The sequence below is a fragment of the Mastigoproctus giganteus genome, chromosome 4 (genome assembly GCF_048544385.1).
Source record: "Mastigoproctus giganteus isolate SK-2022 chromosome 4, ASM4854438v1, whole genome shotgun sequence".
NCBI classification, from domain to species: domain Eukaryota; kingdom Metazoa; phylum Arthropoda; class Arachnida; order Uropygi; family Thelyphonidae; genus Mastigoproctus; species Mastigoproctus giganteus.
Genome location: NC_143578.1, coordinates 245,075,393 through 245,102,410, shown reverse-complemented (window position 1 = coordinate 245,102,410; position 27,018 = coordinate 245,075,393). Strand labels below are relative to the sequence as shown.

The 27,018-nt window shown below is 40.4% G+C and overlaps 1 protein-coding gene and 1 pseudogene across 2 annotated transcripts in view; one reads left to right on the top strand and one right to left on the bottom strand.

Annotated features, from left to right (window-relative positions):
• Nucleotides 1-4,803: 4,803 nt before the first annotated feature.
• Nucleotides 4,804-5,801, bottom strand: LOC150087595 (ribosome biogenesis protein WDR12 homolog pseudogene; annotated as a pseudogene). Its single transcript, XR_016546889.1, has 2 exons — nucleotides 5,684-5,801; nucleotides 4,804-5,598 (listed from the first exon to the last, which is right to left on the bottom strand). The product of XR_016546889.1 is annotated as a ribosome biogenesis protein WDR12 homolog pseudogene (transcript).
• Nucleotides 5,802-11,419: 5,618 nt separating this feature from the next.
• The window catches only part of LOC150087594 (sushi, von Willebrand factor type A, EGF and pentraxin domain-containing protein 1-like), a 67,071-nt gene continuing 51,472 nt past the window's right edge, over nucleotides 11,420-27,018 (top strand). The window contains exons 1-2 of the mRNA XM_090372543.1: nucleotides 11,420-11,540; nucleotides 20,532-20,708. Of these exons, the coding sequence (XP_090228669.1) occupies nucleotides 11,483-11,540; nucleotides 20,532-20,708 (235 nt within the window). The 5' untranslated portion in view covers nucleotides 11,420-11,482. The remainder of the gene's footprint in view (nucleotides 11,541-20,531; nucleotides 20,709-27,018) is intronic.

Here is a 27,018-nt window from a genome sequence, read left to right as displayed (position 1 = left end):
GAGAACGCCGCGCCAGATTGGACTCGGAGAAATTGCAAAGCGAAATGCGCAGTCTCTTTTCCATTAAATTAAGAAATGCGCAGTCTCTTTTCCATTCCCTTTTCCATTCCAAAAAATTCCTATTACCTTATTATTATTATTATTTTTTTTTTCCCAACCTTGACAGTTGCCAGGTCGGTGACCAATGTTTCAGCAGTTGCCTGTCGTCTCTTTACATCATTTGAGCAGTCACCATTTTTATTTATTCTTGACCCTAAGAAATCAAATTCATCATTTCCTCGACACCTTTCCCATTAACCTTCACTTTACTGGAACCGAGATTATCACCATCACCATAATGTTAATTTTACACACATTGAGAAACAATCCTTTTTTTCTTACTTGCTTCACATACTCTCCTCAGAGTGTCTTTAAGATGATCCTTAGAATGACAAATTAGCGCAGTATCATCTGCATAACGAAGGTTGTTTTTCTTCTTATCTTCAGTCTTCCAAGTTTGATGCCAGTCTCTAAATCTTCCCACGTGATATCTTCGGCATTAAGACTGAAAAGGTGAGATGACAAAATACAGCCCTGCCTGACACTGTTACCTGTTCTGAAAAAGTCCGTGTTTCACATGTTCGTTGTCACAGTTCCTTCCTGTTCCTGGTGCAGTAGCTTAATCAGCTGAATTATGTGGATTGGGAAACCCATGATAGTCATCGTTCCTCATGTTGAACACAATCAAATGCTTTTGCATAATCTATAAAACACAAAACGACTGGACAATTGAATTCTTTCCATTTTTCAATAATCAGTCGTAGACTAAAGATCGGATCTCTGGTTCCTCTACCCCTTCTGAAACCTGCTTGCTCTTCTGGCATTTCTTCTACAAGTTTTCTTGAGATTCTGTTTAATATGATTTTAAGAAGAATCTTGCTAGCGTGAGAAATTAGGCTAATAGTCCTGTAATCTGAATAAATTTTCAAATCTCCTTCTTTGGGTATGGGAATGAAAATTGATTTCTTCCACTCAGATGGCCACCGTCCCATTTCCTTCAGCTTTAATCAATTCCGCTGGGGTTTCATCAATTGCAGGTGAATTCGGATGTTGTTGTTGTTGTTGTTAGATTTGTTGGTCCATCAGCAGCTTAGGCTATAATGCACTAAACACACTGTTCAACAAAAAAAATTCTTTGAATTTGTTTCCTTTCTTAAACTAAGCAAACTTTACTAATTTCGGGTCGAGAAAAACGAATATGACTTCAGAAATGTTTTAAGTGCTCTGGTTTTTCAGATTCAGTACTTTCGCCATTGTCTAAGAATATAATAATTTCATTAGTAGTCGGATTGAAAAGTAACATTAAAGCAATCTCAATTTACATTTTCTTGATACAACATAAATCACAATTGCTTTTATTAAAACGTAAGAACACAAGAAAACTGCACAGGAACCGAAAGTTCTTTCTCAAAATGTGGCCTATTCACGACAGCGTCTTCTTTTCGCTTGTATTCCACTTCAGGGGCATCTCTTGTTACTGTCCAACAGTAGTCAGCAAGCATAGAAGCGTTCCACCTACCGTGATATCTTCTTTCCATTTTGCGCATCAGTCAGTGACATGTTGAAGCCTAATTGATGATCCCACTGAAGGTAGTGCTATACCAGTGGGTGTTAGCTAATCCTGTATCCACAGCTGCCCAAACTGGGGTGCCAGCTAAAAAAAAAAAAAAAAAATAGATGGCGGGCGATATCAGTTTCAAGAGGTATCGACAGACATTGCAGGTGTTGGTTTGGTTCCTTGTTGTTGATATGTTGATAAACTTGAGAAGAGTTGCTTTCTTTTGGTGAAAACAGCAGAGCAGAACTGTTGTAGAGCTGAGAACGATTGGGAATTTTCCGTCAGCGCCACTTCATTTCCTTCAGAGAAGTTGCTGACAGCAGCTTGTGTAGTGGTGGTACAAGTTGCAGTGATACAGAATATGCGTCCAGGTTTCCTCAGCACCACACACGCAGAGATTGGTGTCGGACAAGCCTAATTGAAATAGTTTCTAGTTGATGGAGCCGTGCCCAGTAAGTATATACGATGTTGTTAGGCTGGGAGAAAACCATTGGCGGACGTTCTTGTTGAGAGGGAAGGTAACTGCAGGAACCAAAGAGCGGGTGACTTGACCAGTAGTACTGGAATCCCATAGTGATTGCCACGCACTGATAAGTTCATTCCAGATTCTCCGTTTCTCGTCTTTGATGTTAGCAGTTAAGTTGCATGAGATGCCGAGAATCTCGCCGGGAATTCCACGCTTTAGGCGATAGCATAGTCCTTTGAAAGGGGGTAGAAGAATTTTGCTTCGATCAACCAGAGGATTGTGCTGGACATTGTTTTTTTTTTTTTCTCCCGGGGCAAAGATTTTCCCCTTAGAGGACAGACTTTTCTCTTGTAGTGTGCGGACCTAGCCCGACTGTCCCACTCACATAGGAAACAGCAGTACTTCTTGTATACCAACTGCATGCCCAGAAGTATTGCAATCACCTTCAGGTCTCCACAGATTTGCCATTAGTGGTCTTGGTACTTCATTGCATCCAGGATTAATTTCATATTCTCATATGTCTCCATCATGTGGACAGTATGGCCTAGAGGAACTGAAGGAAGAGCGTTGCCATTGTGGAGCAAAACAGCTTTTAAACTTAGCTTTGAGTCTATGAATGTGGGTTGTGCTCCACATTCAAAGCTGTCATCAAACCGTTGACATCACAGAAGGCAACAAGGTTGTTTTCACTTTTAAAATATGTAGTCAAAGCATTCTGCCTGCTCCTGTACACCGAGACCTTGACATTTGGGTGCAGAAGATTCCACTATTGTAGCACTGATCCCTGAAGCTCTGCTTTATCTTTCGATCGATCTAGGTCTCGAATTAGTGATTGAGTGATTCTGTAACTCACTCAGCGACTCAGGCACAAAATCAGGAACCTGTGATGTTGAAGGCCCAGTTGGACCATCATTCATCACACTGTCCCCATCTTCATCAGACTCTAAAGTGTACTCTTCTGGAGGGTGAGGTGCAGGCAGGCCATCCCCATGTGCCACTGGTCGAATAGCTAACGGGATGTTGGGATAATCCACAGTCCACTTCCTTTTTTTTTTTATATGCCATGCTGAAGAGGAGGCACCATGCAGAAATAACAGTCACCTACATGAGTTGAGGCTCCCTCCAAATCATTGGGATGGCAAAAGGCATTGAACGCCCTTTGTTATTCAACCATCCACGGAGATTTACAGCACGTGTTGGCCAATATGAGGTGCCCAGGGTTTGTCTTCATCCCCTACTTTACAGTCAAAGCAATGGTCTGTCTTCACAAGTGTAGTCAATTGGCGTTTCTGATTGGAGAATGTCACATCACCACACACGTAACAAAAATTGTCAACACTGTTAACACATTTATGTGGCATCCTGGCTTTTTACATAATTTTTGTCCCTAAACCTGAAAAAAAAATAAAAAAGAAATGAACATTACAGAAACACAAATAAAAAATAAATAAATTTTCTGTTTACACTCAGGGACGACCAAACAATCAGAGGAGTTCACAAGATAGACAGAATGCAAGAAACACCACCGTTTTTAGCAGTCACGGGCTTGAACGCAAGTCGTTAAAGACACGTGTTCTTATGCATCCGCGCGCCTTGGTACACAGAAATACAAATAAAAAAACACAAATACATGGCGTATGGTTCCTGTTTCCGTGTTACCAACCCATCTATTCTGTAGACTCCAAAATTCCCTACTACTTACCAATATTCCCCTAAATGAACCGAGGGCTGACTAAGGGTTTCTAATGTTATTTCGTTTTTCTCACACTGATATTAACCAGAATTGACTATTTTCAAGCCAGAAACATTTTTGGTGTTGACCAGTGTTACTGTCTGATTTTTTTTTTTTTTTTTTTTATAGATGTTAGGGTTTCAGATAAGGTGATATTTATTGATCAATTTTAGAAAAAGAAAAATATCATTCATGTTCTCTCGATGGCCTAGAACACACTCTGGTGTTAACTGATTGCAATTATGAAAATGAGAAGAAAAAGCTGTTTTCCGATCAATTTGATACAGCGGGCATTTTGTGATGATATTCTTTCCTGGGAGTGTGCATAAACAGTTACTGCTCTGTGGAGGGTCATTGTTTGTTAGTAGGTAGCTGTGAGTGAGGAATGTGTGACCAATGAGTAATCTGGCTACAATGGTTTCTTCCTTTCTGTTTCATCTCAGGCTGGATTGCCACTTTTTGGGTTCTCTCTTGATTTCAAACAGTCCATTATTTGTTTGATCTTTCCACATTCGTATCTACTGCTCTTTATATGTCTGTTTGGTAAAGGAATTATGGCCGATATAAGGAGTCCTGAGATTAGATTGCATCACATTTGTAGCAATTTTAGCAGCTAAATTTTAGCAGCTTGATAGGCATCAAGCTTAATGTCCAAGTTTGCAGACGATACAAAGGTTGGCAGGGTTGTTAAGGACACCACTGACACTATGCTGCTGCAACAGGATCTGGAAAGGTTGAGCAGATGGGCTGAGAGGTGGCAAATGAAGTTTAACATTGACAAATGTATAGCTCTCCACAGATCCTCAAATGGTGTGCTACTCTTTGATGTCTTTTCCCTCCCACTATGTCTTATGATATTGTGTACAGTTCCATGTTCTTGAAATTTATCATGCATGCTGAACCTCTATGACATTTTCAAATTTACAGTACCACTTAAGAATTGCCTTTATCTAGTTAAAACTAATTGCATGTTCTCCATCATTTCTGTGGGTTTCAGCCAATCTAAACAGTATATACATTGACATGCTTGTCTGCACTGCCACTTATTAAATATCTAGGCAGTCACCAGTCAACACAAAAGATATAATCTTCATGGCCAAACATTATCATTTATTGGAGCCTTTACACTTCTTTTGCCCCATAATTTCAGAACGTTATCATCAGATCCTGATATAAAGTGATATTCATCCACTGGAGACCAGTGTACTGATCTCACCCAGAGTGAATGGGAAGTGAATGCACATTTCACAAGCGTACCATCTTTTGTTCTTGGATCCCACAATCTGATATGCCTATCTGAAGATCCAGAAAGAATACAGCGAGAAAAAGGAGAATAAGATATTCCAAAAAAGGCTTGAGAACCATTCAATTGTGATTTCAATCCTTTCAGTTCAATATCCCATATTCGAAGAGAATTATACAATGATGCTGAACAAATTTCATTACTGTCTATCCACTGCACTCCAAGTACTGCATCACAATGGCCAGCTAATGTCATTAAGGGAAACTTATGAACAGTTTTTGTCACTTCGGTTTTAAGCTTTTTCCTGCTTTCACAGATAATCTCATCTTTATCTATGGCTTCCTCCTTGATCATCACATCAGATGACCATATCTTCAGCAGGCAATCATAAGATCCAGTAACAAACTTATGATAGTCTTGATTTACATCTATGCAATGCAGGCTTCTTTGATGACTACGACATATGGCAACACATTCAACCATATCTGTAATATGGTCCCACTGCCAAATTCTTGCAGTATAATCATGAGAAGTGGTCACAAATGTACTCACAGGATTACCTAAACTAATCCACGCAACAGATAAAACAGCATCATCATGAGCAGTAACTGTGACCTTATGTTCTCCATTTAATGTCCAAATAACCAGTTACCAGCAGCTTTCACTGAATGAACCCAATCATCATGAGCCAAACTTCCCTCAGCAGAAGGTGATGGACATCGTTCAAAATATTCAATTTCTATTACAGATTCAATGGATATTTTTTTTTTCTTCGAGATACTGAGAAAGCGAACCTCTAAGAAGTACGTTATCAATTAAAAAGTCAAGCTGCACTGAATCTTTTTTTTTATTATTATTATTATCTGTTTATTTCCATAAGGAACCACCCCGGGACGGTAAAGTGCCAGGAGGGTGCTAAGTACATATCAGGGTACGAGATACTACGTGCAATTGGTTACATATACTGTACACGCAGTCTCGTCCCAAAATATTTTGTACACATTTTATGTTTAATACATACAGTAATTACACATTTATGATTGTGTACATACATTATACAGCTCATATATTTACAATACACTAATAATTCCACATATAACTTACCTATTTACAGAACTTAACTGTTACAGAAGGTATATTTTTCCGGTCAACAATTATTATTGTTCTTAAAGTAGAAAGTTTCTCTTTTACTCTCAATTCTTTGGTACTTTGCAGCCAATTCATATTTCGGTAAGTCTGTACAAATTCTGGAAGATCTCTTTCCGGTATGCTGCATCCTCACACAGTTTTTGGGCATCTTAGTTCATCTAGGGAGTTAAATATTTTCGCTGCATTTGATGGGAAGAATCTTTGCAGGCTACTAAGATTGTTCAGGACTGGACGCAGTGGATTATTTACTTCCCCGCAACGTCTAGCAGTGGCACGCGGTTTGACTAGAATATTATCCAGGACTGGAGCATCTACTCACCCTGTGAGCATTTGTGCGAGAGTGTGTATGTTCCTGTTAATTGTCCGCTGCATCCAGGGTACGATGTTAAGGTTTAATTAGAGAATGGCCCTTGAGATAGTAAAAGGGTGGCCAGCAACTCTGTTAAGCCATCGCAAGAACCAGTACTCGATCCCAAGGACGGACTTATAATATGTATCTGGAACTGAAGACAAGATTTGCGAGGCATACATTGCAATTGGCAGGACACACATTAAAATGTACTTGGTCGCTAGCTGAGGATCCCTAATTCCTACCAGTTCCTGTCTAGTAGCCCATAAAGCGGCGAATATTTTTGTCTTCATATTGGCGAAGTGTTGAGCAAAGGTGAGTCTGTCATCCCACTTAAGACCCAGGTCCAAGTGAGAGTGCACTTTTTCCACACTAGACCCGTTCACAGAGATCGAGATGTCATTTTTATTCTGCTTGTAAGTTATGGTCATTTGGGCAGACTTCTGCGCATTAATACGGAGCCCGATGCAATCCAGGTAGCTCTCAAATTCTCGGATTGTGCTATTTGCAATCTAGCAAATACTTTCTGCTGATTCATGGTCTTTGGAAGTGATGAAGAATTTTACATCGTCAGCATATGTTATAAAGTCATGGTACTGTGCAAGAAACGGCTCCATGGCGGCCGCGAAAAGGGTAGCCGAAAGAACTCCCCCTTGTGGCACTCCTCGCGAGATGGTAAAGTATGATTGTAGCTTTTGGTGCTTAACAGTAAGTTTTCTATGTTTTAGCAGGCTGGTTATTATAGCTAACAAGTTTCCTCTTACATTCAAATAATTCCTTAAAATCGCAATGAGCGCTAGAGTTGAGACGTTGTCGTAGGCTGCGGAGATATCCAAAAAAATAATATCAATTTGTTTTTTCTCATTTAGTGCTCTCTGCACGCGAAAAATTGTTTCCAGTAAGTTTGTTATTGTTGATCTCCCCGAAATGACTGAGTGCAAATGTGGTGGTCTATGGCTGAAGCAGTGTTGATTGATGGTGGGAAGCAGCGCTTTTTCGAATACCTTCTGTAGGGTGCAACTAACAGAAATTGGTCTGTAATCCTTAGCCGATTTTGGGTGTTTAATCTTTGGTATTGGGGTTACAATTTAATTTTTCCAGGCTTGCGGGAAAGCTCCTGACCTGATGATTTCCTGATAGATGTGTAGTAATAGATCTATTATAAATGGGCTACTTATCTTAAGGATGAACATTGGAAATTTGTCTGGTCCAACAGTGGCCTTATTGGGCAGATCGTTGATTGCTTTCATTACGCTCTCTTTGGTGATTTGTATTTCACTCAAAGGAGGTCTTTTTGGTTCCTCTCTTGCCGAATAGTTTCGCTTGTTTAAATCTTTCAGGAATTCCAAAATTTTGTTACCATTATCAGTGTTCTCAATTTGATTCAGTCCATGCAGGTTACCAAAAGTGTTATTAGCCCATTCCTTGAAAATGCATTCGGTCATATTCTCTGTGCTATTTCTATTGCTAGTAATTCTTTTTGCTCGTTTTAGTTTGTTATGAATAACACTGCAGTGTGCCTGTCTTTTTGCTTTGATGAAATGTGCTCTTTCTTTCTTATAACGAATGTGATCGGCAGGATGACCCGTTCTTTGCCATTTTCTATACAGTTTTTGCTTCCTGAGGAAACTTGCTTTCAGTTGTGGGTTAAACCATTCTTTTGTTCTCTCAGATATTTTGATTTCTTTTGCTGCTCCTTCCAGTGCTGTTTGGTATAGCTCTTTCTTGAGGGATCATTTCTAAAGCTTCGTCTACTGGCTTTTCTTGCAGGTCGTTCCAGTTGTAACTATTGTAACTAGTATCTTTAACCCCGTTTTCTATTAAAAGAGCACTAATCATGGAATTCAATTCAAAAGCGGTGGAATTCCCCGGAATGGAAAAAGGCACATCGGGAATACTAAACCTTTTATTCCTTGTGAAGAATTTTACTTGATGCTGTGGTTTCCAGAGTGAAGAAAAGACTTTTCATTCAATTTTCCACAAATTCTGTTTCCATTGCAAAAAAAAACACTAACATTCTAATAACAGACAAACAAACACGCGCATGCATAAAACAGCATGTGCCATACTACTTGTAGCGCCCTCTCGTCAATTAATTGTATGAAGCTGAACACGAAGATCGATAGTTAAACGCACCGACTAATAACATACTTCTCTGCGTCTGAGGTTACTCTTTCCCATATGTGAAGTACTACACATGGGAAAACAGTAACCTCAGAGCAACATATCAACTCTGTGGTACTACACTGACAGTGGTAGAGAATGAAAGGGACTTGGGGGTGGTTGTGCAGGCAGATATGAAGTTCTCTGAGCAGTGCAGACGGGCTGCAAGAGTAGCTCATGGTGTCTTGTCAATGATATACAGGAATTTTTCCAGCAGGGATAAGGAGGTGATTATTCCCTTGTATAAGGCAATGGTCAGGCCACACCTAGAGTAGTGTATACAGGTCTGGAGGCCTCATTTCAAGAAGGATGTAGAGCTGCTGGAACGAGTACAGAGAAGGGCAACAAGATTAGTGAATGAAACAAAGGGGTGCTCTTACTTAAGAAAGGCTTACAAAACTTAAGAAAGGCTTAAGTTTTGCAAATTACAGAGTCTGGAGACTAGTCACCGGCGATAGAGGTGATCTGATTGAGGTGTATAAAGCCTTGAATGGTTTGAGCATGCTCAATGCTGATGGGATTCTTCATCTTTCTCAGAATAATCACCTCAGAGGGCATAAATTCAAATTGAGGAAGGACGGATGTAGGACAGACGTGCGGAAATTTGCCTTTAGCGAGCGGGTGGTTGGTTGGTGGAACAGACTTCCATCCCTTGTCGTGGAAGTTGATAGCCTAAATAAAATTAAGGCTCAGCTGGACAGGTATTTTGAACGAACAGAGGGCGAAATGGGAGTGGTTTTTTTTTTTTTTTTTTTGGCTGATGCTGCATAAGCTTGTTTTCTTGCATCGTATGCCTCTACTAATGCTAATGTTAAATCTGCGTGCTGGTTTCCTGGGATTCCAACAGAATATTATTAACTGTCCACGAAGCTCTAATAACTGCGCCCAAATTTTAGGTATCAGAGGATGACTCGGTCAGATTTTACGCTAAAGAGCATTAACAGCACTTCACACGTCTGATGGATTCCGTACACGAGGCTTTTTTAATATTCTCTAGGGCTAATAGAATACCATACAACTCTGGAGTATAAGTACTGCATTCTATGGGAGTTGTTTGGAGATTATGGCATTTCACAGTACTACAGCTACAGCAGTGCCAACTTTATTACCAGTTTTGGATCCAACTATATACAGTATAGTTGAATGAAACTGCTAAACTCGATCGAGTGGGCCATGTTTATTTGTCTAACGTTGATACAGTATCTGGAAGGTTATTCTTTCTCTATTGCTGAAAATATCTATCAGTGTGTACCTGAGGCATTTGCCATGGCTGGGTTTCAATGAAAGGATCCTGAAGTGTGTTAGTAAACTTCAGGCCCCAGCTTGTGATCAGAGCTTGAAGCCTAATGCCAGATGGTTTGTTGAACCTCCGTTTAGTTTGATAGAGATCTCTCCATTTTGGCATGAAGAGATATTGCCACATGGGGTGATGTGGGAGACTGCTGATTTCGGCTGCATAATTTAGTAGCAGAACTTCTCGTCGAAGGTGTAGCGGTGGTCAATAGTTGGTATAGTGGCTTAAAACTAGCGATGTGCGAAAAGCCCCCAGTGCAACTCTTAGTGCCTTGTGATGTATGAGATCCAGCCATTTGCTTCTGCTTATTTGGAAAGGTGCACTGCATTCCGTGAGCTGAACACGCACGAGGTTTGTGAACTGAACTGCGGTAACTCGTTACAAAATTGCGTTGCGGGTCAGCAATTCGCAAATACTGGAAGCTAGGGAAGCTAGCAAAATCTAGGATTTCTTAAAAGAATCAACCGAGACTTCAATCAATTGGCACTATTCGTGTATCTTTCCAGAATTTGTTAGGGCCTAGAATATGCCTCCCGGGCCTGGTTCCCACATGCAGCTTACCAAAAACAAGAAATCGAAATATCCAAAAAAGAGCAAGGCAACACATCTGTTCCAAAAGTGGATTAGAATAAAATGAGAAATCTTAGCAGGAGTGGTGTTTGGACTCTTTGGAGAAAAGCTGGAAGAAAGAAAGTGACAAAGCCGATGTGCTCCTATTCAAGCAGCTGGTAAATGGCACCATAAATTCTCACAAATAAACTTCAACGCACCGACAAGAGCTTTCAGAAACCATTCACTGCCTAAACCATCCTAAGCAAGAACAAATTATGGATATTAACAGGAACGCAAGATCAATGAACAAAGCAAACTTGCAGATATTCGGCACCCCTAGACACTTCAAGAGGCAACTTATCCGTTACCCTTAAAATTGATTCTTCTTACGATTTCTAGGACTGTGAGTGTGAAAAGTGCGTGAAGAAATTGCAGTGTTCAGTTCAGTCTGACTAGTCCATCCTTTTTTTTTTTTTTTTTTTCTGTTTTGTCTTCACTTTTTGTTTGTACATTTATTGTTTTCTTTTCCCTCGATTTGTGGCTGCCCCATCACGCATGCTTCATTGCTGTTTTGTAGCTGTTGATAATAAACAAATAAATAAATAATCGTTTAATAATTACAAAAGTGCGTCGCCGGGTCAGCCACCTTGAAATCCGAGGGGCTGCCGATCTGCCAACAGCTCCTTATCACCGACAACAAACGCACCTTCCGGGAAGGCGTAGTTAACAGCCGGAAAGTGACTCTGGTCTCGAGCTGCTTTCCGCGCTATCGTGTCAATATTTCCGAAATACGGGGATCGCCCCGCCCAGCCCCGCTTTCGCTGCGAGGCAGAGGAAGACGCTCGTAGTCATGCGAACTGTCTCGCCATGAAGGGTGCGTCGGGGTTCGTCTCGATCGTCGTGAATCCGTGTGTGGTGTGCGTCTTCAGGTGACGTCATGCTGGGTGTCCTCATGTTCGTCGCAGCTTTGCTCGTGGGAGGCCACTCCTCGGCAGGTAAGACGCCCTTTTCGATATCGGAGCGCGGATGGCACGAGAAGTGGGTGGCAGCCCACATTTTAGACTGTGCGGGGAGCAATCATTCAACAGAACAATCATCTTAACGATTGTTCTGTTCAATGATGAAAATGCTTAATGATTGGATGTTTAATAAAACAAAACGAAACCAAAATTAAAGGACATTTCAAAAAGAACCTTAATAAAAATGTTTTTTTTTTTTGTTAACGGGCTATTCGTATATGTGGGCCAAACAAACCAGTGCAGGCAGTGGCGCGTGACCATGTGACGTTCCTGCATCGGGGCTCAGAGGGCCCCAGCAGTAAAAGCTACGATCAATAAAGACACGTTTCGCCAGTACTCGGGCGCGTGTACTCCGCTCAACTGTTCCTTGGTCAGTGCTTACGTTTGCGATTTGTGCTCTTCAAACTTGCGGATTATGTGGCATCTGCAGACCACCCCCGAATATAAAAATATTGCCATCTTCATCGAGAACTTCTGGTAAGTTTGTACGCACTAAATTTATGGCATTCGGCTTCGGGGTTGTTTTCATATTGATGAAATGGGTTGCACCCTTTTGTAATACCTTCATTATCAGACAGCCCCCAATATTACAGTATCTGCCGACTGATGTTGTTTTGGAGGGAAAGTTTCCTTCCAGAGCAGCCATTGCTATTCCTGCAGCTCCCTCTGGACGAAACAAGATGGAACTCGAGTTATAATTGTTAAATATATAGAATATACGTAGTTACCTCACTGGGGATTGTTACTGGTGTGGATATATTACTTTTATAGACATATATAATTGAAAATTGAAAGATTTCTGCTACTTTTCGGCTAAAATTTAAGCCCTCTCCTGGCTTTACTATTGGCGATATTTGGAAGGCGACATCACTGTTTAACACCCTAGAAGAATACTTATTTTAGAGAAATTTTAGATCATCCCCTGATGACATAAACATAAAATTACAAAACTTCAAAAACAGAATTTTGCCCCAGACTCATTAACTCGGCCACAGTTTAACATCATTCCAGTTTTCTTTATTGTTATTGAATTTGGTGCTTATAAGACGCCTTTCCAGTGTCTTTTTTTTTTTTTTTTTCTAAGAATGGTGTTTCTTCTGCCTTCAAGACCCCTGGTTAGCCAAGTAAGCATCTCCAGTAAAATAAATCGTTATTTTTTAGGGCAAGTGGAATAATACTATTACTGCTTCTTTCTTTCTTTCTTTCTAGTAATAAGACACCAAACAAAATCAGTTTGAACACTAAAAAGAGTAAAACAGATATTTATTCCGAAGAGCTTCCTTCTCTTGGCCACTAAGCGTAGCTTTTTTGTTATTTGGTTTTTAGGAGCATTAGCAACTAAGGCCATATTGCTCCGGGATATGCGGTGGTCATTCGCTTGACCTTTCCGCATCCTCTGTATTTGGTGGTGACAGGCTCGAACCCCGGTCTAGTCAAGAAGCGTGTGACGTATTCCTGCTCCTTCCCACCTGGCTACGGAAGCGCTACTACACATAGCAATGAACAAGTTGATAGTTAAAGTAGCTTTCACTCCAAGGCAACCAAAACACAAATTCCTGTTGTGGAATTAACTAAATGCGATGATGCAATTTGATTTCTCTCGCCTGCAGAGAATTCAAAGAGTTCTTTAGCGTCGAAATTACAAAACCAAAGTTACTTGTGAGGAAACAATTTGTTCCTCGCAGGAAAGCGCAAATAATTCCATTGAATTATCTCTGAAACCTCTGAAAATGCAAATAACTCCAAAAGCGCCGGTTTCTCGATAATTGTAAATACTTTGCCTCCATTTGCGAATTTGGTAAAATCAAAAAGCTCGTTATACAGTTTGTACACAGTGAATGAAATGAAGTAACAAAAACAGCATCTAATTATACACCGGATAAATGTGCTAAGCGCCTTCGCAGCCAGGTGGGCAGGAGCAGCAGTGCGTAGCACACGCTTCTGGATTAGACACGGGGTTCGAACCCGTGAGCCACCAAATACGGAGGATGCAGAAAGGGCAGGGAATGGCCACCGCATATCCCGGAGCAATATGGCCTTAGTTGCTAATGCTCCTAAAAACCAAATAACAACATAACATAAATGTGCTCATATGGAAACCATAACAACAGCCCATCCCACTGAAAACTCGAGACTGAAAGACGGATTGGAGGAAACACAAATTCCATTTGGTCATTTGCACATGTGGTATTGCACTCCCTCCTGTGCATCAATCATCTTGCTATAATTGGCGAGGACACAGGTGGAATGAAAAGTTTTTTTTTTTTTTTTTTTCAGTACACATGTCTGGGCAATCTGCGTACGGGTATTCAGCATCTACTGGTGTAGCACCACCAGTAGATGCTTTACTGGATGCGGTTTAAAGACAGGGACACGAGCCAGCTACACGTGCCTGGGACCAGGCATTGGGCAACAGTTCTCCAGATGATGGCTGGTGGCGAAGAGGCGGGACACGAACAACATACAGAACAGCGCATGCACACACCACATGAGGCCTCTCATACGGAGGTTCTGCAAATCACCACACAGATAAGAGGTGGAGTTGGACAAATGTCGTGGGAGGACACCAATACACCATAGACAGGGAACACGTACATACATAGTACTCAAGCACGCACGTCACCGGACCCTTCTGATTCGTAAACTGAAAGGTGAGACACCGGAGGTCTGTTTACGAAGTGTGGCCGAAATCATCGTCGTATGGCTGTTATCAAAGAAGTTCACGTCATAGACAACTACGACCGAGCTATAGTTGGTTTCTTTTCAACAGTAGATGAAGGAACGTGGGGGGGGGGGCAGATTTATTCAGGTGACACGGACCTCGGAGGCACGGAGAGGGCGATCCGTACAACTCAGCTGCAGATGCTACCTATTTGGCATTGTCAAATTGAACTGGATCTTGTCGAGAAGTCTAAGAAGTATCGTGCGATTTCTTCGCTTCCCCGAGGGAATAAATATTTATCCTTAATAGAATGTTCAGTTATTAAGAAAATGAACCTTCGTTGGATCAAATATAAAATGCAATCAAATATGGGAAAAAATACATTATTACTAACTATGAAAGAATTCACGGAACACTTTGAAACGCTGCATTCATCAAAAAATGATGAAAGTAACAACCATCCTACAACAACAACAACAAAAAGGCATTCACAATATTTAGGGAAATGATCGTATTAGTAATTTTAGCGCAACAATCAGCAAATTTCCAATGAACTAAAATCCAAATTGGACAGTGTCCCAATGGCCTTTTGGAAGAATTGCTATTTTGTGTTATGTAAACAACTGTATGTTTCGTAAACACTATTTTCAAGACAGGTCATTTTCCTAATAACCTTAAGATAGCTACTGTTAATCCCTGATATTAGATAGGTGATAAGAGTAATCCAGCTTCTTATAAACCAATACATAAATCAAGCTCGCTCGCTCACTCACTCCCTAAAATAGCGGAGTACACGGTGTATAAACAAATAACTGCTTTTTTCCATGATAAAATGCATCATATTCATCATGGTTTCGTAGAGGGAAAGTCCACATTTACACATTTGTTGACAATGGAGCATGATAACAACAAACAGACGGATATTATTTATTTATATCTTCAAAAAGCTTTTGATTCAGTTTCCCATAATATATCGTGTATTAAGCTCGCTGATATGAGCGTTGTGGGACTGGCTTCAACACTACTTTAAAAAGATAACGTATAATCTGTTTTAACGACTTTTATTTGGATCACATTAATATACAGAAGGGTGTCCCACAGGGTTCATCTCTCGGTCCTTTATTATTCAGTATATTCCTGAATTGACATATGTTTACAGAGAGCCAAGTTCAGTATCCTTACTTATGCTGATCACATGAAATTGTACAAAGAGATTAACCGGTCTATAAGTTGCGAAAGGGCATTCAGTCGAATTATAATTGGATTAAAAGGCATGGCCTATCTAAGAATATTGATAAATGCCACGCCATTACCAAAATTGATTCTCACAAACAATTACTTATCTGTTATTAAATTTGCTGATATGGGTTTAATTCCAATTATACCTTGGAATCTGTCCACAGTAAAAGAATACACGAAATCCTGGATTTAGGGGTATTAAGAACCAGTAATGGTTCTTAATACCCCTAACTATTCCACAACTGCTTGAACATTCGTTCAAGCAGTGCAATATGAAGCATCGGTGTGGACCCCCTTTGGAAAAAGTAATATGATACGTTAGACCGGTGTAAAAATCCCTCATCGGGTATTTAGCTTATAAATCAGATCTACACTTTTATTTGTATAAAGATTGGTGTAAAATTTTAAACCTTGAAAGATAGAAATGTGTAATCTTCTACACTCTATAGTTCAAGGCAAAATCGACGCTCAATTGCTCCTATCTTATATTAATTTAAACTATCCACGAGGCCTTTGGGGAACGTAATTTATTTCATAACACCAAATTTAAACGAATCTTAAATTTGAATTTTTTAACAGAACCGCGGCATTTCTAAATGAAAACAATATTGGTGTCTTTTTCAGCAAAATCAGTGTGGAAAATGAATTTTATAATTGTTTTATGGTTTATAATATTTTTTTTTACTTTATTAGGTTTAATGTATTATTAAAACTAATAAAAAATAAATTTATCTTATTGATAATGACGTAATATTATCCTTATTTTTTAATGTTTTTCGTTTTAATCGTTGTATCATATCATTCTTTTTAATTAATTAATACTCTCCTACTATTTATTGTATCTCTGTTTAAATTCCTTATAAATATTTGATTTACTGCAGATTGTATGTTTTGTGTTTATAAATGACAATTGTAAATCACAAATTTAAGGCTTCGTGTGGTTGAGATTTATAAAAGAAAAAAAAAAAAAAAAAAAGATGATTTCCAAAAGGCTTCACGGACACGATGTTTTCGTGAAAATGAACATTCCGAATTAAGAGACCGCAGCCGCTTACAGTGAAAGGTCAAAAGCTCTTCTTCCTCGTCCTCACGACCCTTATCGTGGGTCGTGAGGACCACCCACTTCCCGCACGGTTCATATTTTGGGGTGCATCTCACTGTTTTAAGGGTTTGACGTCGATTCTTTACTGCTTAAACCTTTCAGTAACCCAACTGTCCGCAGAATGTTTGCAACCGAATGACTTGTAAAATATATATTTCGGACATTTCGCCCAAAAAGGGAAGGAGGGGGGGGGGGTCAGGATCCTAAACAAGACGAGTTCAGCTCGCAGGATGCACCGCGTAAGCGGCCACTGCCGACTGACCTCCGAAATACAATAAAACGAGTTTCTCTCCTTGTGTTCATTGCCATATTATCCGGGTTCCAGTGCAGTCCAGAACTTGCCATGACTGACTTCGATATCCAGGAGGCCGCTTTCCATGCTGTGAATCTCCCTTCTCTGTTATGTTGGCTATTAGAATCGCATTAAGAGAAACACACTGTGCTTTCCTATTGCTCTCCTTCTTCCAACTTGACACCGAAGGAAGTGCTGCAGGGTCTCCAGAGCATCCTCTCTGGATTGTTTTATATATCTCCACTGGTACAATCATCTCCTCGTAGATGTCCTGAAGATCATAACCTCAGTCCCAGCCTCATCCTGACCGCATAAATAAGTCTAATGAAAATTGTATCATTTTTTTTGGCCTAACGAGAAACTACGAGGAGGGCAATCCTACGGTGATCGTCCCCACTCTCGCTAACACCGAAATCCACGATGTTTTGGCTCACTCCGACCTAAAACTCCGTTTCGGTGTTCATCTGAATAAACTCGCCTCACGGGCTCGAGTTTGCGTTGAGCAACCAACAAAATCTATTGCGTATTAAACGCCTCCTGAAATCATCAAGAAATACACCAGAACCATTCTCCAACCAACCATCATTATTGTACTCTTCGGGAAATTGGCGTCGGCCACCCTACGACCACAAAGCCTCTCGTGGCACCTGAATATTGGCTACTGAAGTGGTTCAGGTGGAAAATCAATACAGCGACAGCTCTCAGTGCAATAGGGTTGCTCGACTCTCCGACTTATTTCTCAGAGGGAGAACTCATAAGGCTTCGTGTGGTTGAGATTTATAAAAGAAAAAAAAAAAAGAAAGATGATTTCCAAAAGAACTGGCAGGCTTCACGGACACGATGTTTTCGTGAAAACGAGATTAATACGTGAACCACCCATGTGGGATTCGTGCTGCTAAAAAACTCCTCTCCACACCCTGCGGACTTCTCCAAGACTTTTGATTGTGTAAATGCCCTTTTCATTTGTTATTTAAATTCATTGACCCCTGAACATGTGCGGTCTGCAGCCGTGACGAGTTGGTTGCAACATAAACGGTACGTCTTATTATCATCGTTACAATAAACATTCTCTTCCCCCTCTCTATTCCCCCCTTATGGAAATTAAACGCAGCGCGTGATCCCTGCCGCTACCCCCCACCTCTGTCCGAGCGACATTTAATGGCGAAAGTGTTCGCTGCCTTCTTTAATTGACCTCGTTCGTAGCCCAACTCCGGAAGCGCACTTCTCGGAAATTATGTCAAGGGAGAAGTGACGGACGACGCTTCCTGCTGGCGCGCGATCACGTGGCTGCTGACGGAACTTGAATAAAAGATTGGAAACAAAACCGAACGAACGCAAACTGAACTGTGGCGAGTGCAGATGCATCCACGCGGGGGCAACAACTGAATAAATAATTTCACATTCACTGATGACGATCCATTACGTTAATTGAAGTACTCTCGAGCGACGGATTTCTAATTCAGGAAATATCCCACTCAAACATCGCCGTCCCCATTAATTACGATACGTTACGGTGGGATTGCCCACAAGGGAGATGGAGGCCGCCGCTTGTTTGTGTCGGAACTGCGTTAGTTTAATTCGGCTATCAGTGGCATCCCTCCCTCCCTCCCTCTTTCCAATGCTCGGCTGTCCTCAACTCATCCAAACTGGAACTTGCGCCTTCGTTCCAATTTCCGTCATGTTTCGTCTGCCTCTTAATTTCGAGCCAGTTTGCCGGATGAAAAACCAAAGATCGTGAAAAGAAACCATCGCCTCAGACCGAAAACCGAGCCAACATACGGGGAAGAGTTAAAAATCCTTCCAAGGAGAAATTAATTAATTATTATTATTATTATTATTGTTGTTGTTGTTGTTGTTGGTGTTAATAGCTACAAAACATCAATGAAACGTGCCTGAGGGTGCAGCTTCAAAGCATTATTACACAGCTTCAAAGCTTCGAGTACGCATTTCCAAAGTAAAGAGAAAGTAAATGTACACAAAAAGAAATTGAGATCTACAGATAAAAATAAAATTAAATAAATAAAAAAGGAGGGGTCACTCAGATTTAAGTGAACAGGTTGGAGTAAGGTAGAGCACTGGTATTTCTTCACATACATAACACAATCAGTCTTAGAGCTTGCGAGAAGAGTCCATTTTAAGGTTCAGGTAACGGATGAGGTTAGCAGTTTCAGTTGTCTCTTGAATTGTCCAGGGGTGTCAAATATCTCAAGATTTGCTTTGTTCATTGACCTTGCAGTCCTCTTATAGAAGTTGTAGTATCCATAATTTGTTCTCGCATTGGATGGTTTCTTAAAGCTCTTGTCGGAGCGTTGAAATTTATTTGTGAGCCGAGATGAGGGCAATTCAGTGTACCATTTTAACAGATGGTTAAAATTAAAATGCATCTATATCATCTCTCAGATTTGCAGATGCCGAGAAAATAGAAAAATACATTTCCCCGCAGCTCTTCATATTTACGGGTGACGCTTCCTTCGGTGATGTCAAAATCACTGGTGTATTCGGCGGTTCCCGGGTCAGAGGCTTAATGAAAAACGAATGTTTCAAAAGAGTGTTAAATCCTTTGAAATTGGAAGTTTTGGTGAAAATTGGTACAGTAGTTGTAGCTGAACGGTTCTGGAAAATGGTGAACAGTTTTGGATAACAACTAAAATCTTTGTTGAGACGTTTATTTCTCATGTTATGTCCCAGAACCATTCTTGCATGATTCTGGCAAGATGCACTGTTATCCCTAGAACAGCCATCATTTTTGGAACAGAAGAATAATATTGCAGTAGATCTGATACAAAATCCAGGTACTCCTTGGATGACATTCCACCTTCCACGTACCTTTTTATACCAACAAAAGCCATACGGTGATACACCCTCCAGAAGCTTCAGTGGTGTTAACAAGACAAGCAGGGTCCATCGCTTTGCGTGAGGTTTTCGCCACACTCTCGGCCTACCATCAGTACAAAACAGATTCGTCCGACAACGTGACTTTCTTCCTTTGTTCCGCTGTCCTATCAAGACGTTCTCGGCACCGCTCCAAGCGGAATTATCTGTTCATGTGTGACCAAAGCGACTTCCACACAGGCAGACGACTGCCGATACCGAATTTCTTCAATTCCCTGCGAGTGCTACGCGTTAAATACCTAAGAGCGTACCCGCAATAGGGCAAGTGTAGGCTTTGTTGAATTCAGATGTTATTTGCTGCACACTGGATCTATTTTTCCGGTACAGTCCTCTTGAGAGTAGTACGGCGTCTTCTCTGTTGAAGTGTTCTTCTGCCACATTTACGCTGTTGAGATGTGGAAGAGCCGCCCTTTGACATGGACGGTTCTTCCACGTGGACTTTTTGAATCAGTGGCTCCTGCTAAACGTGTGCACCCATGATAAAACCATTTTCAAAGTCTGATAGATCATGCGTTTTCCCCATTCTGGCTTCAGATTAGTGCAGTCTTGTCACCACTCGATGGCATTTCTTTTGCGCGTGACTATCTTAATACAACGGTTTTGATTTCTTGGCCAGTGTATGTATATATTTCTTAAATTTATTACTGTCTTATGTCTCTCTTGTTCCCTTTTGAACTCATTTCCTGTGTGGAGAGAGAGAGAGAGAGAGAGAGAGAGAGAGAGAGAGAGAGAGAGAGAGCACTTACTGTCAAGTTTCTAGTTGTGCGTCCCTTATTGCAGAGCAACCGTGTGGAATTCCTGGACGACCAGTGGATGGATGGTACCTTCCGGTACAGCAGGTTTACCACCCCGGGGCCATGATCCAGTACCACTGCGACACCACCCACATGATCTTCGGGAACGACAAGCGGATCTGCCTACACGGAGGCACGTGGAGCGAAAGCATTCCTATTTGTGGTAAGTCCTTCTTTTACCTGTTTTGTCATCACGGGTCGAATTTCAGACATCAACCTTGCAAACGCTCTGCAACAAAATTTCATTTCCTTATAAAATAGGGGTCATAATGGGAAGACACTTTATGTGGACATGTTAGGGCGGCTCCTAGAACGCCAGTGCAAATCCGCCTCGTATCACTGTAGGTTTTAACAGACTCTGTAAACTAGGCCAGATGTGAAATAGTGTGATATTTGTGTATTTTATGTGTTGTGATGCGCTGGCCTCTTGGCTACCTAGAAACGGTGATCACTGCTTCTAGGTAGCCAAGAGGCTTCTAGGTTGCCGTGATCACTGCTTAACTATAACTATTTCAATTACTATTTCAATTACCAACTAATCGCCATCTTCCAAATCGGCAGAACAAAACCATGTCACATGTCAGCCCTACTTTCCTGAACATACCGAGATGCATCGAGTCAGCGTCGTTAATCCCTTGGTCGACTCTAGAGTCATGTGATGTCCAGTTAGCCGTCACCCTCCTTACTAATTGGACTATATCCGTACAAGCTATTCGGCCACAAGAAAGATCACAATTTCTCCTTACTGTAAAGCATGGTGGCCCACGACCTGAAGAAGCGATTCGACCTCAAGCAACATACATCTACATAAATTGTGGAAGCAATCGCACAACATTACGGAGAGAGTTGCCTACTCTCGAGTGAGTTTAACCGCCAGAAATCCACAGCGATAAAATCATACCTTGACAGGACCATACGCATATTAGGATACCCCATATATTCCATATAAGGATACCCCTTCACGTTTTCTCCCTCAACTTGATCCCCAAAGCTGACTTGACTACATCACTAGGTTTACCACCACTGTCAACCAAGAAGACCAGCCCTTACCACCAACGTCTGACACCGGTTTTGACCCATTGACAACCATAATAATATCGAGACAAGAATTAATTAATGCCATCAACTCACTGCCAGCAACTTCTATTACTGGACCTGACGCGATTCCGCAATTTATGCTTAAGAACCTGAGTCCTTACATCCTGCAACCTCTGTTACATATCTTTAACTCAGTGCTCTCAGAGTACGGTTTCCCACACCAATGGAAGGAATACCTTGTCAAACCAAGGCCAAAAATTCGAGTTCCATCACTTGTGAAACACTACAGACCGATCTCAAATTCATCCTGTCTGTTGAAACTACTAGAAAAAATACTGCTCCCATCCTCACTAAGCAAATCCTGCCAGACAATCCACTATGCACTTCCACACACAGATCAACTGTGACCAACCTTCTAGCAACAACTAACAGAATCCTCACAGCCTTTGAGAACAGAGACGAGCTGGCAGCCACCTACGTAGACATTGAATCTGCATTTGATGCCGTGCACATCCCGTCTGTCGTAAAACTACTAGAAAAGCACAATCAGACAGTAGGCGACACCTTAGCTTTCCTCGCATCTCTGCTGAACAACCGAATAGTCAAATTATCTGTAGATAACTCACGATACCGCAAAGTAATCTCAGTTGGAGTCCCGCAGGGGGCAGTGCTATCTGGCCTCCTCTTCACCGCCCTTACTGCTCCACTGGTAATCCAAAAGTTAAATTTCCTGGTATATGCTGACGATCTAAAGGTACTCACGCCAATAAAAGCAAGCCAAAACCCTCACCAAGTCTCAGAAGAGCTAACCTCCACTCTCTCCTCAATATGTATCTACCTCAAACAATTTGGTCTGCGTATCAATCCCGAGAAGTCAGAAATCATGGTCTTCTGGTTAAAAAAACAACCAACAAAAATCTATCCAACCCTCAATGGACCCTCCATCCGTCTTGTCCAACATCATATTGACTTAGGAATAAGTTTCGATCCGAAGCTTCTTTTCGGCCAGCAAGTACACGTACTCCTCACAAAAGCCGCCAGATTGAGATGGATAAGTAAGCAACATTTTCACCATGTAACAGACAAACGGTGAGATACTTCTCAACAATAGCGTATCCGCCACTTCTCTATGCTGCAGAGATTTGGGCATCTGCATCTCCTTCTACCACCAAACCAGTTTTCTCATCAGAATACTGGCTTCTCAGGTGGGCGCGCGACAAACTTAGCCTGCCTCCACAGCTCCGGACGACCGATATGGCCAATGCACTTAACATCCCAAGGCTCAAGTTGCTCATTAATTAAAGAAGGCTCGTCACAACAGTCAAACTTATGACCGGTCTCATCTCCTCCCCATCCTTCTGGAAAACTGTGCATGGATGATCCCACCGGAACATCTACGAGCAATCCCCCAGTTATGTCTTCTTCAAAGACGCCTTCATCTGTCGGACCGATTTCTTCATCAGCAGATGCTATCTCGAGTCCAGGACCTAGATGTTGACTTCAATAAGTTCTGTCGTGATAGACAATATAGGAAAGGAACACTCAGTGGGGTAGCCAAAACTACTACTATTATAATTTGATTCTTGAGCAATGTATATTCTTAACCCAAAGAACTATATACATATTTATGCGCTTCAATGCATACCCTTATTGTATGTATTGTGAAGCAAATGATTGTACACTCACTTAATGTTCTATACATGTAGTATACTAAAGCCATTTCTCCATTTTCCTGTACTTTTTTTTTTTGCACTTATTTATCATTTCTATTATTTATTTATGTATTTTGGTTCCTGAGGCAATAATGTCTCTGTAGTACAATGTGAACCCCTGGCCACTGTGCCGTGACGGGTTGTTGCAACTAATATTATGTAAATTATCATTCTAAGCGTTGCAATAAAGATTCTTCTTCTGTATGTTAGATGAGAAAAAAATGAGAGTTTATAATCTATTACTATTCCTAGATAGCTTCAGATGTCATTGGTAGCTGAATATCATTTAACTTTATTTGTGGAGGTCGACCAGGGTCCAGTTTGCTTTTAAAAAGCATCATTTAGTTTTATACGGATTAATAGTTGATTTATAGTTTTTTGAGATGCAAATCAGTCAATACAGTATCGGCTATCGTCCTACAGTCGGCAAAACAGCGAACTAACCAATTTTGCAAGACAACATTCCATATGAAAGGATCCAAGACTGAACCACGATAAACCTGCTTTTTAATATAAAAGGTTTTAGATTTAACAATTACATATCTGTCACTAAAATAACTTCCAAACAATTTATATAATCTCGAGAACATCCAGCTGTCTTCAACTGAGCAAGGGCAGCCTCCCACCTTGATACTGAGTTAAAGGCAACCTGAAAATCCACAAAAAATTCATACTTTGAAGCAGAACTCTCGATGTGTGTTCGAAAGTCCATTAAAGCATCCTCTGCTGACTTCCCAGATGTAAACCCAGTTTGTTTATTTGATGTCATTCCACGCTGCACTATTAACTGAGTAATGCGCAGAACTGTGGGGGGGGTGAAGTTTATATTTATATTTAATTTATTATTGTTTATATTATTTATATATCTTTGTATCCTTTTTAAACAATATATCCTTTTGTTGTTTTTTTTTCCCTATATAATATATATATCCCCTTTATAATATCTCCCCACTTGCGCATCTGACATTTGCTTCACAGAAAATTCTAAGTTCAAGGGGAAAGCTCCTTAATGTGTTTAGTCCCTTTGGATAGGCTTGCACTCAGAACAACAAAAAACACACAAATGTTGTATATATAAAAAAAAATCAGTTTATTAGACATATTTACATGAGCATAATTAAAACCAAATAATAATTGAATTCATCCATATGACAACATGATTTGGTCTCACCTACATGTGTATATATACATCATATTCATACATTAGTAAAAATCATTAACAAGCTAATATCAATCCCTTCCTTTCTAGATATATTTTTATCCTGCATCCTCTAAATACCATTAGTAAAACAATATCATTTCCATTCTAGCCCCTTCTACATATGTTTAATACTGCATCAGTTAAATACCATTAACAAAATATATCAATTCCATTCCATTCCTTTCTACACATACTTAATACTCCTTCATTTAATTACCATTAATAAGAACCATCAGTTCCATTCTATTCCTTTCTACATATATTTAGTACTGCACCAATTAAATACTATTAACAAGAAATATTAATTCCATTCTATCCCATCCTACATGTATAATACTGCATCAATTAAACAAGAAATATCAATTCCATTCCATTCCCTTCTACATATACTTACTACTGCACCAATTAAATACTATTAACAAGAATTATCAGTTCCATTTTCTTCCTCCCTACATATACTTAATACTGCATCAATTAAACAAGAAATATCCATTCCTTTCTATTTATCTAATAAATCCCCCTTTTTAATGTTCTTCCTTCCTGATTCTTCCCTAAACTATCTTTACAAATTAGGTATTTCTAAAGTCCTGCTGACCAATTTACTGGGTTTCTACAGTTCTTTGTGTGTGTGAAGGTACTACTACAATCTAGCCACTTACTTGTAGAACTCGGCGGGGCGTCATCTTTCATCCTTCCTATCAGGTACAGCTTATTTTTACTATCTGGGGCGACGTCTTACTATTCTTGAAGAATTAGGCACTGGTAGTTGTGCTGCCAGGAGGTTTCTTCTTCATTTTATTCAGCCCGCTTGATGCACTTCTCCTGTTCCGGAATGGCTACTATCATGTCGGTCGGGGTTCCGATTCCATCCGATTCCAGCACTTTGCTTTCCAAGATTTCAGGAATCTTGGTCTTTAACGGCAGATTTGAGTCTACCCTTTCCTTGTGAGATACTCGTTTTGTCTTCCACATATTTCTTCCCAATTCCTAGACGTCTCAAAGAGCCAACATTGACTATGTTCCACTCAAAAAAAGAACTGTGACTTTCTCAACGACTAACCCATTCTCACTAGCACCGACCAAAAAATTAAACTATGTGTCTGACTAAACCATTCTTACTCACACCGTCAAATTCTCAAATTAGTGTCCTCCTAAACCATTTTCATTCACACCGCCAAATCTCAACTTCAGTGTCTTTTGCAACCCGTTCACTGCCTTTTTTCTCCCTCTTACTGCCGATTTCGCCACGCCCATTTCCCAGTGACTTCTACCAATCTTACATTTACTTTCGGATTCTATCTCATTCCATTTGTTGGAAAACCCCTTATTCCGCCGGCCCAGTAGCACGTGATCAATACACCCCTATTTTCAACTTGTTGGATCTGCGGCCATCCGGTGTGCCAAAAAAAACAACATTATCCCTCTCATATAACGCCTTGTCTCCATAGCGTTTTAAAACCACAAAAAGTGACATTAGTGACCACAGCATCTATCTTTGGAAATTGTGTGTGTGTTTAAGAACCGACTTCTGGTCTGCGACTGAAGTAAATTGCACTACTATTTTGACCTGGCATAAACATTAACTTGTTTGTCTCTGAAAACCACTTGCTGCTTTTGCCGTAGTATTCTCCGTCTGTTCCCTGCTTACAATGGAAGTTATGCTAATGGTTCTGTTTTTCATTACTACTACCCACTAATTTTACAATTCTTACTGAATAATTCTTGTTACTGAACCTACCGCTATTACCATATTATCCTAATAACGGCAAGAATCCAAAAGGAAAACTAACTTCCAAAGTCTAAAAAAAATAATTTATTTTTGTAAGATTTTCAAATCTTACAGAACCATCAACCTTTCCAGTAATTTGCCAAGGTTAGCTAGAAGGGCTATTGGCCGATAGGATCCAGGATCTGAGAGGGGAGGGTGCCAGGCTTTTTGATTAGATTCAGTAAAGCTACCTTCCAATCAGGTGGGAAATATTGCGAGACATTTGTTATATAGTAGTAGTAACAACTGCGGAAATAATTCATAAAACCGTGCAATAAATTCATTCTCAATCAAATCATATCCTGGACATTTCTTAAAATTTAATTTTCCAATGACACGTGCCAATTCATTAATTGTAAATGGCTCCATAGTTAACTGAGTTACACGTAAAGAATTTTCTCTTCTTATTGAAGTCGATTTGCGGTATCTTCCAAGGAATCACCTTGTGGGAATAGTTTATCAATTATAGCTTTAATGGAATCCTTCCATCCATCCTATTGTTTCTATCTAACTTGTACACGCAGTATTAAAAACATCCGAATTGCGTAGCTTGTGTCTTGTAATTTTATACAACTGACCCGATGGATTCGAATTCCCTGACTCTTGGACGAATAATTTCCCTCTTACGAATTGTTATTGCTCTTCTGTAATCATTTTTCAGTGCTATGTACTCTTGATGTAATCTAGCAACCTCACTGGGAGGCCACTGTCGATGCCGCTGAAATTGCCTCCTAGCACGATATACCGATCTTCG